At 36.3% G+C, this 14,866-nt stretch overlaps 1 protein-coding gene across 1 annotated transcript; it reads right to left on the bottom strand.

The window, feature by feature from the left end:
* Nucleotides 1-206: 206 nt before the first annotated feature.
* Nucleotides 207-14,570, bottom strand: LOC107268060 (electron transfer flavoprotein subunit alpha, mitochondrial; the record flags this gene model as incomplete). The annotated part of the gene is given in 4 exon segments (XM_015740427.1): nt 207-560; nt 10,295-10,747; nt 13,057-13,389; nt 14,232-14,570. Coding segments are annotated over 4 exon segments (1,005 nt in total). The 3' UTR covers nt 207-383.
* Nucleotides 14,571-14,866: the final 296 nt, after the last annotated feature.

Genomic DNA, 14,866 nt, shown 5'->3' with positions numbered 1-14,866 from the left:
TTTTGTGTACGGTTCCCTACTTTCCGAATATCTTTTATCGGCTAATTTCTTAGTGGGATTTAATTTTTTTGGGGGAATAACGTCGCGTTAATTACAATGATCCTAAAACACTAAAATATACTATACAATAACCATGTTCGCAATAGATAACGCACGAAGGAAGTGGTGCCCTTGAGCCAGGTGGCGAGGAGGAGTCTACAATAACATTTGTCTTATAATATGTATTCACTTTCAAATGTATAACAGGGTTGGACGCATTAATTCAATTTACACTTTTACTGTGGATACATCGTACTGATTTAACATATACATATTATTTATTTTTTTTAGTACGTGAAATATCGTGAGTATCTGTTCACCAATTTTATTAGACTTTGAATGAATTACAGTTTTTCCGTTAATTCAGGCACAGCTTTAAATAGGTCTGCAATTAACCCGTAGTCAGCGACTTGAAAAATGGGAGCTTCGGGATCCTTGTTGATAGCTACTATTGTTTTAGAATCCTTCATTCCAGCAAGATGTTGAATCGCCCCAGAAATTCCAACGGCTATATAAAGGTCCTATAACATTTTTACATTCACATATTTAATAATAAAAGCGTTCACACAATTATCTGTTTCAATCGTACATGTCCACATAGTTAATAAAGAAATGACCGGGGAAACTATCTATGACCTAGAAATTTTGGCATAATTAGTGACTAGACAGGACGCATGTGTTACGTTTCTCGGACCCTACCATATTCTCGAAATCGTGTCACAATCGTGGCATGACACTTTGAGTACTTTCGGTTTTCACTGTTTCACTTATTCTGTTTTGAGAGTTATCACCGCATTCTTTCGGAAATTTTAAATTTGAAACTAAGCTGCGGAAAATAAGTCATAAAATATTATTAAATATTTATAATACTATAAGTTGTATTGAAGTTTTATCACGGAAAAGCATTAGGGTTACATCATATATTCATTATGAAGCGTTGAAAATATTGGAACATTATTTGAGGTTAATATGTAATTAAAGTATTACGTATTTTCCATGATGATAGTCCTTCAAGTTAGCATAAAATACTTAGATGGTACTACTCAATCGTGAAACTTACCGAACGGGATTTACAGCGCCATCACAGTGATAACCGAAACTACTCAAAGTGGCATGTCACGATTGTGGCACGATTTTGAGAATAGGGTTCCTGGTCGGGTGCTGTGTGATTTTCCTAGTTAGCGCCCAGATAGAAATAGGGAAAACTAACTTGTACCCGGCTAGGGCCTATATACAATTTCTCTTAAAGCAGTAAAATCTCCATATTCGCGGTTCCAGTATTCGCGGATTCCGTGTATTTGTGGACTCCTCAATACAAACATTTTCTGTATTCGCATCTTTGAGTTTTCCTGATTACAGACCTAAACATCATCTAAAATGTGTTTCGATAACTCAAAATACAAAGCTTTTATGCGTGAATAAAAATCGTACCCATGAAATATGACTGCTTTATAATATTACTCCTTAATACTTACTTTCTTGTTACTTTAATAAATAAATAGTTTAGTTTCTTATGTAAGTATATTCATAAATAATTTTATTGTAGAAACTATTTCTTATAGTAACATATAGGGTTAGGCAATTCAAACGTAACAGGTGAGTAAATCGCCCCATAAACTTGATTTCTATAGTAAAGCTAATGAATAAGAGATGCGTTAGAGCCGACTAGCACTGCAGCCATACTTATATTTACGTTTTGAACTTCTATCAGTATGTCACTCATTTTTCCGGAACCTAACCCCCCCACAAATATAGAGATTTTACTGCATTATATGAATAAATGTTTAAAAGATATCTATCTAGATGAAATGTAAATCTTAAACTCATCTTTAAGATGTCTAAATAATAAATTCTGCAGCGTTAGATGTCTTATAGACGAATTTTGGACAGTATGTATTGTCTGGACATAATTCGAATAAAGTTAAATAAAACGACTCATTAGACTTTTTATTTTACAGCACAGTCTCTTGACACACTTCCATTAGCTGTAGTAAAATAAACCAATGATCTCGCGTTCTTGTGCAATCGAAGAATTGTAGAAAAAGAGCTATACCGGAAGTGGTATGAATTTGTGTCATAAAAGAAAAGCGCCTTATATTTTAAGAAACACGTCTTTTTAGAAAAATTCTTAAATCTGAAAGTAACTATTAAACACAAGTTGTCAACATGAGAGAAATAAGTTCCTAATTTACATTCCGCTGATATCTTAAGTAATTTTTAGGGTTCTACAGTTGTTACGTAGTCCGTAGTGGCTAGCGAGGCCTTTAAATTTGATAACAAAAATTTAGAATTAACCAAAAGAAAAGGAACGAACAGAGGTAACGTGAATAATATTTGAGTGAATTCCGAGCGGTAAGAATGCACTCAATGGTGGGTTCGCTGGTCGTTTAAGGTGTTGAAACACGCCTTGCTATTCCAACGTGGATAGATATTCCCTGAAATGTTTAAGGATGGGTAATAGATATTTAAGACGCGAGTAAAATGTGAATTTACGATATATTGTTATAGATGATTTGGTAGTTTTCAATTGAATATTGTTATGTACAGTGTTTCGGTTATGAGAAATACTGGGATAAAAATTGTGAAATTCGATTACAAAACCTGACTGTATGTGAGGTTAAGGCGAAAAGAAATTTGGTGGAACAGAAAATTATCTAGTATATGCGTTACTTGGAAAGACTAGACTATGCAGCTCAATTTTGCCCGGTAACCGATCCAGCTTGATTACGAATATTACACCGGATCTAATACTTTAACGGTTAGAGCCACGAGTAACAATGTGCAGTCCGCTCTTTTGCGCGTGAAGCTAAACGATTTTCTGAGCGTCAGTACCATGACTTTGACTGCTTATATAGTCGTTTTTCGCTGATGCTCTTAGGTATGGTTAGGACCTTAAGAATGCACTCAACTAAGCAGCTGGGTAGGTGACACGGGCAATGCACTGGGTAACGTGCTGAGTATGCAATTCTATTGACTGTCGGCTATGTTATTATTCTGTTTCGGAATGATGACCGATATACGTAACAACACCTACAGTTCATAATAAATCGGGATAAAATTTTATAGGTAGATGCTTCTTTGATATGTAAACTCAGGCAGTAAAAAATTCGTTTAAATTTTAGGTAATCTTCCAATATATTGTAACGCAACAGAGCGTATTTTTATTTTATTTTATTATGGGCACGAACGCAATGTTTTTGTTTTGATTAGATAATACCCGATGATGGAATCCGCCAGGTGCGATTAAGCCAAAGGCATTCTGAGGGAAAACAAACCCAAGACCAAAACATTGCGGGTCCCTTTAAACTTTACGCGGGAAGATATTTTAAATCACCCGAAGTAGATAGTATAAGTGGGTCTCATAGATGGGGCAACGCAACAATAGAAGAAATTCAAAGTCAGCATTACGTACGCTCCGCGAGTATAAAAGCCGAGCGAAATGGCGATAAATATTCATTCGATCATTACACCTCCTACGGTGAAGCTCGAGACAGAAAAGTTCAGGATTTGAAAATAATTAAATAAAGGAGTTCTAATCCTCCCTGAATAGTCTGGACGGGTTCATTGGAGTCATAGCGCCTCCAAACGATACCTACCAGCTAAGGCGGGGACGAGAGGAATAAAAAGGGTTACGGGCATTGGAAAAACCACCCGACCACCTTGCCTCTCAAGTCTTCTATACCAACTTACCAACAGATACCTCGTCAGAGGGTGGATAGCACCACCGACAGCTGTACACGGTTTCCTAATCCAAACAACCACTGAATCACGAGACGACATTGGCGGACAACATTGCGTTGCCACACCATACTGAATCTCTTCCTAAAAAGTGTGATTGGTGACCAATATAGCATTGCGAACCATATCTCATCCAAATACCAGGTGACTGTGTGACATTGGCGGATAGCATTACGCTAGCTTAGCTATATGCCCCACAGGAATCATACCTAATACCTATTAAAACGATTCTTGGTAAACGACATAGCGCGGCAAGCTATAGGATCGGTTTAATAAATCCATGATCTACTCTTCCACGAGAGATAAGGATAAAAGATAAAATTGAAGTAGGACGGACACTTTCGAGCTTGACTCAGGGAACTGTAAATAATTAATTGTAACCAGATATACCGTGTCTTTTTAATGAACAAGAAAGAAGTTAAAAAGAATATAAACGAATTGGTTGAATCACACCCAAAAATCCTATTCGTCCGCCCAGAGCACGAGCTCAATTAACGAAAATCCTACGTCCATCACGTGGTGAAACATAGGGATTCACCACAGTGCACTAAAGGTGATACCAGTGCCCAACGTGAGGTACAGGGAGTAGGTAACAATATATAAATGAGTAATGAAAAAAAATGTCCGCGTACCCTATCGAATGGGGTATTGTGGGATAGGAGATTCAAAATCTTACTCAACACTTTTTTAAAAATTTTTGCGCCGCCCCATTCGTGCACCGTGATCCTCCAAAATCATTAACAGAGCCTCACCCTCCTTTATTTTTGTGACTCTTTGGTTTAAAAATCTGAAATAATTCTAAAATATAGAACTTAGTGAGAATTTTCAAGTAAAATTATGGTGGTAATTATAAAGCCATTAATTTAAGAAAAATCTGTTTTTAACTTGATAAGGTTTTATCTCTGCAGTTACATCTGGAAGAGAATCTTTATAAATCGCCGCCGTGACTTGTAAATTTCGACACCCATCATTCCCATTTCGCTGACAGGAAATCATACTAAGAATATTATATAGCGTTAGTTTTCTCAGAGCATCGGTTGATCATTTTTCTAGTTATGTTTCCTATACGGTATAAACAGTTCTCGCTTATGTAGTTTTCGCGTTGCTCTCGTTATATCCAGAAAATTATTTTGATTTTGCTCTCTATTTCCGGCACTATTTAGCTCACACTTACTGCGACTCATCTACCTCAACCTAGCAGTCTGAGCGACCGTGCATTTCTGTAACCGTCCGCTCCCGTTCGTGCTTCCAATTGCGTTTACTAATTTTACGCGACTCCAAAGAACAGCACCTACGGTTGCGTTTCTCGATTTTACGCATCCCCAAAAATTGACAAACTCCCTTAATCTATCGTCTCTTCTTATGGGTTCCGTCAGTGCTCTCGTTTTTCCGGAGTTGAAACAATTTCACCGCAACTCCCAGGTCATATTGGCTCATCAGTTCCCGATGAAAAAAGAACTGGTTGGCACCAAACTGGCATGCGGATGCATGGACGAAGGGTGGACGGCCGACGGTGACGTAGGTTAGTTCTCGGATTTTCGTTATCAGTGTCAATTTAAGAAAATACATTATAACACTCTGGATAATTTTTAAGTAACAGAAAGATATTTTAAAGAAGAGAGTATCTGGACGTAATCTGAAGAAAAAAATAACACAACCTGCCGAATTTTCTGATCTCGAAGAGTACGTTTTGAGGGGGTTCAAACCGTGTAGAGACAAAAGCGTTAATGTAAGAGAACTGTTACTAAAAGAAAAGGCGAGGAATTTGCTAGATCACTTGGTCATGAAAATTTCAAAGCGAGTAATGGTTGGCTCGATAAATTTAAAAGAAGGCAGTACATCGTTTTTAGAAAAATCTGTGGCGAAAAGGCTAGTGTTAATGATGATCTTTGCAATCAGTAAAAAAACGGGTTAATGGACTTATTAAAAAAAAAAATTATAAGCCAAACAACATTTTCAACGCAGACGAAACAGAATTTTTTTTCAAATCTGTACTGGACAAACGTTGACTTTAAAAAATAAAAAGTGCTAACGCGAAAAGCATACAGAAGAAAGTCACATTTTTACTGGCTTCACGTATGGCAGGAACTGGAAAACTTAAACCTGTTTTGTTCCGTTGAATTACCATACCAATAATAAAGCTTTGTTCGCGACAAATGATTCGGGGTTATAAAAAAATGTATTATCTGATGGAGGTTACTTGACCTTGGAATGATTTTGAAACGCTGCAGTATGGTTGTATTGAGAACTCACGAGGTACTGTGGGAATGTGAATCTGGATCATGGAAATTGATCGATCACTGATTTTAATCGAGAGTAAGCCTTTATTCTCGTCGCGGATTTTGACGAAACAGGCCGGTACGATGCTTACAGTATGTACACTGAGCGGCATTAATGGTGTTCCAGAGAGAAATTCCACGCGTGAGTGAGACGCTCCTATAAGCGCTACAGGGTCTTGCTACGTCACCACTAACAACGAGTGAGAGGGTCTTATAGGAAACCGTTGCTAGGAATGAGAGAGACGCTTTTAAACAGGACTGCGCCTACTCGTGGCAGAAATAGTGTTCGGAGCGAAGGGAAAAGGCTACTACCACTATGCTCCGGCCTGGCTTGCTTCTAGGCTGCTGGTGGCCCCCACTCTCACTTCGCCACTGTTACCCTAACTTCTCTCTTGAACACCATTAATGCCGCTCAATGTACACTACCGGTCAAAAGTTTAAGTTCACTTGCTGTATTTTTTAATTCTACACAAATAAGTCGTCTACTCAGTAAATTTTGTCAAGCACGTGCGTCTTACCTATAACAAGTCGATTACACGCTACTGGTCAGAGTGTAGGAGGGAGTTTGGCGCATTTGGGAGACGCGTAGATCGAGCACAAACTTGTTATGACGGGTTGCATTCTCTCGATGCGTCTAGTGCATATTACACGTAACATCTGAGTGCTTGAGAGCTCTTTCCAAAAGTTATATTTCCAATTGCTTTTCATATTTTTCTTAAAAAAAGGTAAGTAGAACATTTTTCATATTGAAAATCGTTACTGTTAAAGAAAAATGTATATTTAAATTGATGTAATTCGACAAACATCATCTTATTATTGAAATGTGAAGAAAACTACATATTTTATGTGTCAATCGTAGAGAAATGGGTCGAAAAACAGAGCTGAGTGTAGAGACACGAGCAGTCATTGTGGCATTACACGAAGAAGGTTATTCAACGCGAAAAATTGCTTCTAAATGTGATGTTTCTCAAACTGCAGTCATGGGAGCGTTACAAAGAAAGCGAGGTGAACCTAAACTTTTGACCGGTAGTGTACATTCGCGCAGTCTTGTAATCCAAAGAGCTTCGGAAATCGCTGAAATCGATTCTGAACATTAAATTTCGAAATTTAAAATAACAAATACTATAAAAGTTCTAAGTTTCTGGACTCCTGTAAGCAGGCCTTGCGGGCTGGCTCGCGACGTCATCTACGCTCCGTTTAAACGCGTTCTGATTGGTCGCATTACTGCAACTTCAATCTTGATTATCTCAAAATTTTGATATATGAAATAACAAATGAAAATACACGTATTCATTAAAATTTGAAAAGGAATGTAACGGTGTTACTACAGTGCGTTTCATAACGAACACCCTGTATACATGGCTCCATAAATCACTGTTGCAGTAAGGCTGCGTAGCTAAGGGAGTAAGCGCTGAACTAGTTCACTGCCAATCCGGTTTCGATCCCGTTTACCAGATATTTTCTTTTTAATTTAAATGTTCCTTATGAAAGAACGTTCATTAACGTAAAATTTAATTAATTCGTAAATTATATTTATTTCCTTAAACTTTCACTGTCTAAAGACTTTATTTCCATTTTACTTAAAAAAAATATGATCTTTTTTTTTAATTTGTTACCTTATATAATTCATTTTACTCGATGTAAATTAATTCAAATAAATCATAACGATATAAAATAGAATCAAAGTCTATAAATAGTGAACATTTAAGGAAACAAATATAATTAAAGATTAAATTAATTAAATTTTACCTTAACGAACGTTCTTTCATAAGGAGCATTTAAATAAAAAAAAAACATATATGGTAGACGGGATCGAACCCGAATCAGCAGCGTACTAGTTAAGCGCTTACAATTAGTCCTTGAGCTACACCGCCTTACTGCAACTACGATTTATAGAGCCTATACATATAGAACTTCCGCGGTAATTTAAAATCGATTTTTCTCAACAATGCCGAAAAATTGGGTCCTACCATTTTGCTATTGTACTCTTGGGTTACTGAACTACAGTAAAGACAAAAAATCCAATTCGGTGACCCCAAGTTGGCGCCCTCCCCTTGTGAATGAATGTCCCTGAGTATTTTGTTATATACTGTGACGAGGCGCTCGCCTCGCCACAACCCGAACGCAAGGCCCCGAGCCGCCGAGGAATCTCCCGAACCCAGCCGAGTGGTAACGGAGGTGCGCGAGCGGCCGGGGACCGCGCATTGAGCCTCGTGTGAGTAGCAGGGACGGACGGCGTGTAAAAGTGCAGTTAAGACGAAAGATCGAAAGAGAGGGAGAGTGAGAAAGAGAGCTGAGAGTGGACAGCGGACGTAAGGAATCGAGAGATCGTGCCAGGAGAGGGAGAAAGGAGAAGAAGAGGTTGAACGGACCGGGAAGTGAGGAGACGAAGGAACGAGGAAGAACGAGAGGGATTGCCCGCAGCGGAAGGCTCACGAGATCACCAGAGGTGCACCACGTACGTACCTTATACTTCATCGGCCGCAACGAACCCGACGAACAGACTGACCTCACCCCCACACACCCACACACCACATTTCCCTTCCACACACCTTCCATAGGTTAAGGCGCACGACTAGGGTAAGATCTTTTCTTTTATAATAATTAGATTTAAGAATAAACTGCCATATCTTTTAAACTCTCGGTGTTCCTTCGCTTCCCCCCTCCCTTCCCTCACAATACGTACTTATCTTCGTTTACAAAAATAAAAAATGCAACAAGCCCAATATTTTATATAGTTGCATAGAGTCAAGTTGCAATCTTAGAAATGCGTTTAGTATATCGGCACGCGTGGGCTGACGGAAATTATCTTATAAACTCGCGTGGCAGTCTAAGTATTGCATAAATTTTCCGTCGATTACATGTAATGAAGTGTTTAAAAGTGAAGTATATTAAATACTATTTTGTAACAAAAATGAAGGTTCAAAACTTTGCAAAATTTCGTAAGCGTACAAGAAATGCTGCCAGACGGAAGTCCGAATATGAAGAGGTGGTTTTTGTAAAAAATGCAACCCAATGTTATTGAAACGAGTAACCTTCTTAATTTACGCATTCAAAACATTGTTGTAATAATTGGAAAGGCAAATTTAAGCAAGATAATTTTATAATTTCACATCATCAGAATCGAACAAATTGCATTTTTGTATTATTCGTCATAAGCATTATTCTCCAATTAGTTTCATTTTAATACCTCAACAGGAGATATGCAAAACTGCGAAACTATCGTTGGAGGTACACAACTTTGATTGTGTCCTTGAATATTTCTTTTTCCACTAATAAAAAAACACATCACTTAAATTTCAATGAAGAATAACATATCTCAAGATGAACAAAATGGAAAAGGGATACCAGAAACGATTTCCTTGCTTACAACCACCTGCTCTTATATTATTCCATTATGAAAATAAGTAATAGTATACAGGGTGTCCCACGCAACTGGAACAGGCTGTACCTCCTAAACGGTTGGGAATAGAAGATGATGTTATGAGTGAAAGTTAAATGGCATCAGACGGTGCATAATATGCAACTAATTTTATGCACTTTTGTGTATCGGTGCATTAGAAAAATGCAACTGCACTTTTTTTTTTAATGGAAACCTATATTTTTGACTACACCAGTTGATGCAGTTTCTTATGATCTACATAAAAGTACTAACATACTTATGCTCTAAACTTATGCGTTAGGGAGTTATCGATGCTAAAAGTTCTCTGAATTGTTTTGGTCTCTCGGCATGTGTTCCGGAGTACCTACATTATGTTCCATCACATTCGGCAAGAAATATCCAAAATTATGGAAAACGACATCAGGAATGTGTTGCGCGACGTCAAAAAGCGGATGGAGAAATGCTTGAATTGCAATGGAGAACCGTTCGAACACTTGTTATAACGTAAGCACTTAGCAAGACATGCCGAGAGACCAAAACAATTCAGAGAACTTTTAGCTTCGATAACTCCCTAACGCATAAATTTAGAGGATAAGTATGTTAGTACTTTTATGTAGATCATAAGAAACTGCATCAACTGGTGTAGTCAAAAATATAGGTTTCCATTAAAAAAAAAAGTGCAGTTGCATTTTTCTAATGCACCGATACACAAAAGTGCATAAAATTAGTTGCATATTATGCACCGTCTGATGCCATTTAACTTTCACTCATAACATCATCTTCTATTCCCAACCGTTTAGGAGGTACAGCCTGTTCCAGTTGCGTGGGACACCCTGTATATAGAAGTACTACATACCGGTGCCACAATCTTCCCGGTTTGTCCCACTTGCAAGTCATTAGGTACAAAACCAGCGTCAACAGCAGCTCGAGATGCACCGACAGCTGCATTTAGTTTATCAGCCAATACATAGAGTAGCTTGAAGTTATCGCCAGATTTCATTCCACGTCCTCCCGAAATAACTATTCTGGCAGATGTAAGGTCAGGTCTGTCAGAGTTACTAAGTTCTTGTTTAATAAATTCGACTGAATCAGTCTTATAATCTCCAGTTGGCGCTGGTTCAATTGCAGCATTACCACCTTCTAATGATGCTGGTTCAAATGATGTGCCTCTAACTATTACTACTGATATAATATCTTTCACCTTTATCGTTTGAAAGGCATTCCCAGCATAAATAGTGCGGATAAAAGTATCTGGAGATTTAATTCCAATAATATCACTTACTGGTGACACATCCAGTTTAGCTGCAACCTATAATTATAATGTGCATTAATAATCATTTTTTAAATCTATACTAATGACTTTCACTTAACATTTTCAAAAAATCAGTATTTAATGCGTCTAAAAACGATAACACATAAAAACATTAAGAATCTAAAATGAATATAAAAAATATATCAAACTTTTAATATACACTGAACTAATATTTACACTACTTTCAAGGGTAGTTATTACTGATTTCTAAAACATTATAATATAGTACTATTAAATTGTATCAAATAAGAATAAGAGATTATGAAATGAGTAAATTAAAAAATATTAAAGTTAACAAAATTGAAATATAAAATTTCAAATGAAATAGTGAAACGAAATAAAATTTTGTGTGAGATTAAAGATTTCTGCCCTCCCAGGTCAGTCGGACTATTCATAATATGGGATAAACTGATGTAACTAGACTACTCTTACTAATATTTCAAATTTTCCAACCTTTCAACCCACATGTAATTCAATCAATTAGTTATGTTAAATTCCTGAAAATCCAGACTTAGGTATTGGTTATTTCAAATCTTCACAAAATATATATCACTTTAAAAATATCATTCGATATTTTAACTTAAATGTATTGCGTAAAAACAATAATAACAATAAATGTAGTACTATTTCAATTATTTCAATTAATAATTAAAAAATTAAAATGTTATAACTTATTAATTTCTTATATTTTTACTATGCTGGAATTACAATTAACAAATTACCCTAACACTTAAAAAATGCTAATTATGTTTATTAACTTTATACAAACTATATATGAAAACATTATTCAATATCATGAATTTCATGTATAACACACTTCGTTAGTAATGTTTTAGGATATATATTGTAATGTATACATCGTTAATAGTACAGATCACCAATATAGAACTTGGCTTACCTGAATAACCTTATACATATAAACAATAATATTAAATAGGGATCGTGACGCGAGTGAATACCGCACTCCTCAGGTCACCTCGCCCACAATCTCAGGGTATACAAAGGGCACCAAAATCAGAGTCGAGGCATTCGGTCATTAGCGTTTAGCTAGTCTACAGCAAGTATAAACGAGCAAACCGTTTCGAGCAAAGGAAGCAAACCGACACCTCTCAACTTCTTTTCAGTGCATTTAGACTGGGACGCTACAATGTCTTATTATCGTCACTTGTATCGCTTCCGTCGACATATGCTGTTCATTTTATTAGTATTATCATTAACCACCTATCATACAATCTATAGTAGAATTTTTCTATTCTTCTCGTCAACCCTTTGACCACATCCAAAGCTATTGGAAGCTGCTCATTGGCATGACCATTAACCTAGCCAACAATTTAACTCGGTGACCATATTCAGGAATATCCGATATTGTTCACCGGCGCAACTTTTATGCAATCTGAATCAACCCTTTTGACCACAGTCTATATTGTAGCAGATATTTATTGGCACGATTTAGGGCACATTAACAAATTGACTCTTGGACCATATTCTAAGAGCCAAGCATGTTCCTCGAAACGACTCAATATTCTTAGTTTCTCAGAACGGCCTTAACCCTATCATAAATTACGGGGAACTACATTAATAACGTTTATCTCATCATGCAACTAGAAGTACCTAATAGGTTTCTGTATCCCGATATATTTTCGTTAACGTATTTATATCTCTTTATAAAACTTTAATACTATATATAAAACTTTAACCCTTTCGCTACGGACGGCGACTATAGTCGGCGGCCGCGAGACCACCTACCCTGACTTCGTTGGTAGCACAGAATCTACTACTTTGTTAATATGTAAATTTCTGAATACCCACAATATACTTATTTTTGTGTTTTTCTATATAATATGAAGAAACAGTTACATAACTCTTAAAAAAGTATACATACAAGACAATTCCAAAGTGCCATTGAAAGACGTAAGCGCAGTGCCCCGTTCAGTGGCGCTACTCCCGCGGAACAGACTGCCGTAGCGAAAGGGTTAATACTCTAATACTAACATCCAACATCTGTCAGGCTGAACCTACATTAACACTCTCTGTATACCATTAAGGACAATATATTCTTTTGTTTCATTATTTTTGTATACAAAATCTCATCTTTTTCTTTCACTCCGCCTATTATCCTGACGAAAATTCATAAAAACCGATATTGGCTCACACCCGCCTAACTCACACGAGCTGGAAAACCACCTCGTGTATAGAAGAAAACGGTTACAATATACATATATAATTATTTTGAATGTTTTGATTACATTATCCATTACTTTGTTATCTGTTCTTATGATATTAAGTATACAAAAAATAATACTGACCCTTGGCAATAAAGTTTTACCAAATGCACTAGCTCCAGCTAAAATGTGACTGAAATTAAATTGTTTTTGAGTTGCTAGAATTAGAGGTGTTAAAGCCTCTGCACTAAGTCCTGTAAATGCATCATTCTCAGCCACAAGAACCTTGGTTACACCATTTGCCTTACTCACATCTTGAACAACTGAACTACATTTCACACCAGCAATTAGTACTGTGATATCACTGCCAATTTTTTTCGCAGCTGTTAATACATTTTGAGTAATTGGCAGTAACTTTTTATTATTGTGTTCAGCAATAACCAAAGTTGATTGAAATCGTTGATATAATATATGAAGCTGGAAAAAATAATACTTACGTAAGATATTAAATTCATAACTATCAATTCATAAAGAAGTTGTAAATTGTATTGCAGTGCAAATAATCCTCATCTATTTTGTAAATACAATTCATAAATTACATAAAAATGTTTCCTAATTAAACAAGTCATGAAAAATATTGTACTACCCAGCAAACACTTTCATAAAGGTAACATAATAGTAATTAAAACCACTTATAATAGATGAAGAAACATGGTTAGTACATGCACGTTAAATGCAACAAGTAATTTTCTATCTAATAAATATTACCAATATGTCATTCTGATGTAACGTGTTACTAAAACACGTATATTATTACAATAATATAATAATATTACAATGTAACTGCAGTGTATATAATTCAGATGTTTACTGGAATAGTACATCTATGTAGTTCTAATTTCATTTATCATACAATATTTAGATTCAGTGTTATAGTAATATAACATACCATAACTATATCAAATATCAATTTTAATGGGAATAACATGGAGATATTGTTATTGTGACAATGATAGTATTATAACATCACAATGTTACCTTACCACATTATGCATATGCAATGTATAGTAACAATCTGTGTTGCTGTGTATGATTTTAGTTATTATTACTACATAAGTAATATTGGCTGTTTTCTACCAGAGTCAAGTGAGAGATGAAATACGTGTTGCATATCTACGCATTAGTGAACTATAGATATACATAGATACAATGTATTTCAACTCATTCAATTCTCGTAAAGACATAGCCATTGTAAACTACTTTATTCTTGTCATATACAAAATAAATAATTTATCGAACTCTATAATATCTTTACTTACTTGCACATTACGTCTAAAGATTCTAGAATAAGTAGCAAGCATGTTTAATCAAATACTTTCTGCTTTGTGTAATAATAATAGGTTTCCAATGCAAACGAACAGCACTAGGAAAGTCACCTTCACAGCTTTGTAGAATAATTGAGAACGATTCATATCACAGTAAAATCCCTGAACTATACTCAACATGAAACGCGCCCACTGTAGTATAAGCGCGAGCCGAAAGAGAGATGGCCAATATACTGTGGGTGTGTTCCGTAACACACTATATGCACTTACAGCATGGCGCTGATAAAGTATGCTGTGAAAGTGTTCCGAAATGATGTGACGTAGTATGAAGCACTGGCAGCAGAGATGAGTAGGGAGATTGCCAATGAGCCTGTTTTTGGTGAAGGCAATTTTTCTCTGGTTTCGGCGCGCCACCTTAGTGGAGGGCCCTCGAAGCAGTTCCACGTTTTTGATTGCTCGTGTATATATAGTAATAATACGCGTGATAATCTGGAGCTGTGTTTTGGCGTGTCGACGCGCCACCTGAACGAGACTCTCGAACTAGTTCCACGTTTTTGATTGGTCGAATGAATTCGTATGTTCCTCGAGATCCACGATTTTAAACCGGGTGAACACTCAAATAGGGAGAC

This window comes from Cephus cinctus, unplaced genomic scaffold, assembly GCF_000341935.2.
Source record: "Cephus cinctus unplaced genomic scaffold, Ccin1 Ccin1_scaffold0463, whole genome shotgun sequence".
NCBI classification, from domain to species: domain Eukaryota; kingdom Metazoa; phylum Arthropoda; class Insecta; order Hymenoptera; family Cephidae; genus Cephus; species Cephus cinctus.
Note: the sequence above shows the minus strand (reverse complement) of the source record. Positions and strands in the feature narration are given on the sequence as shown.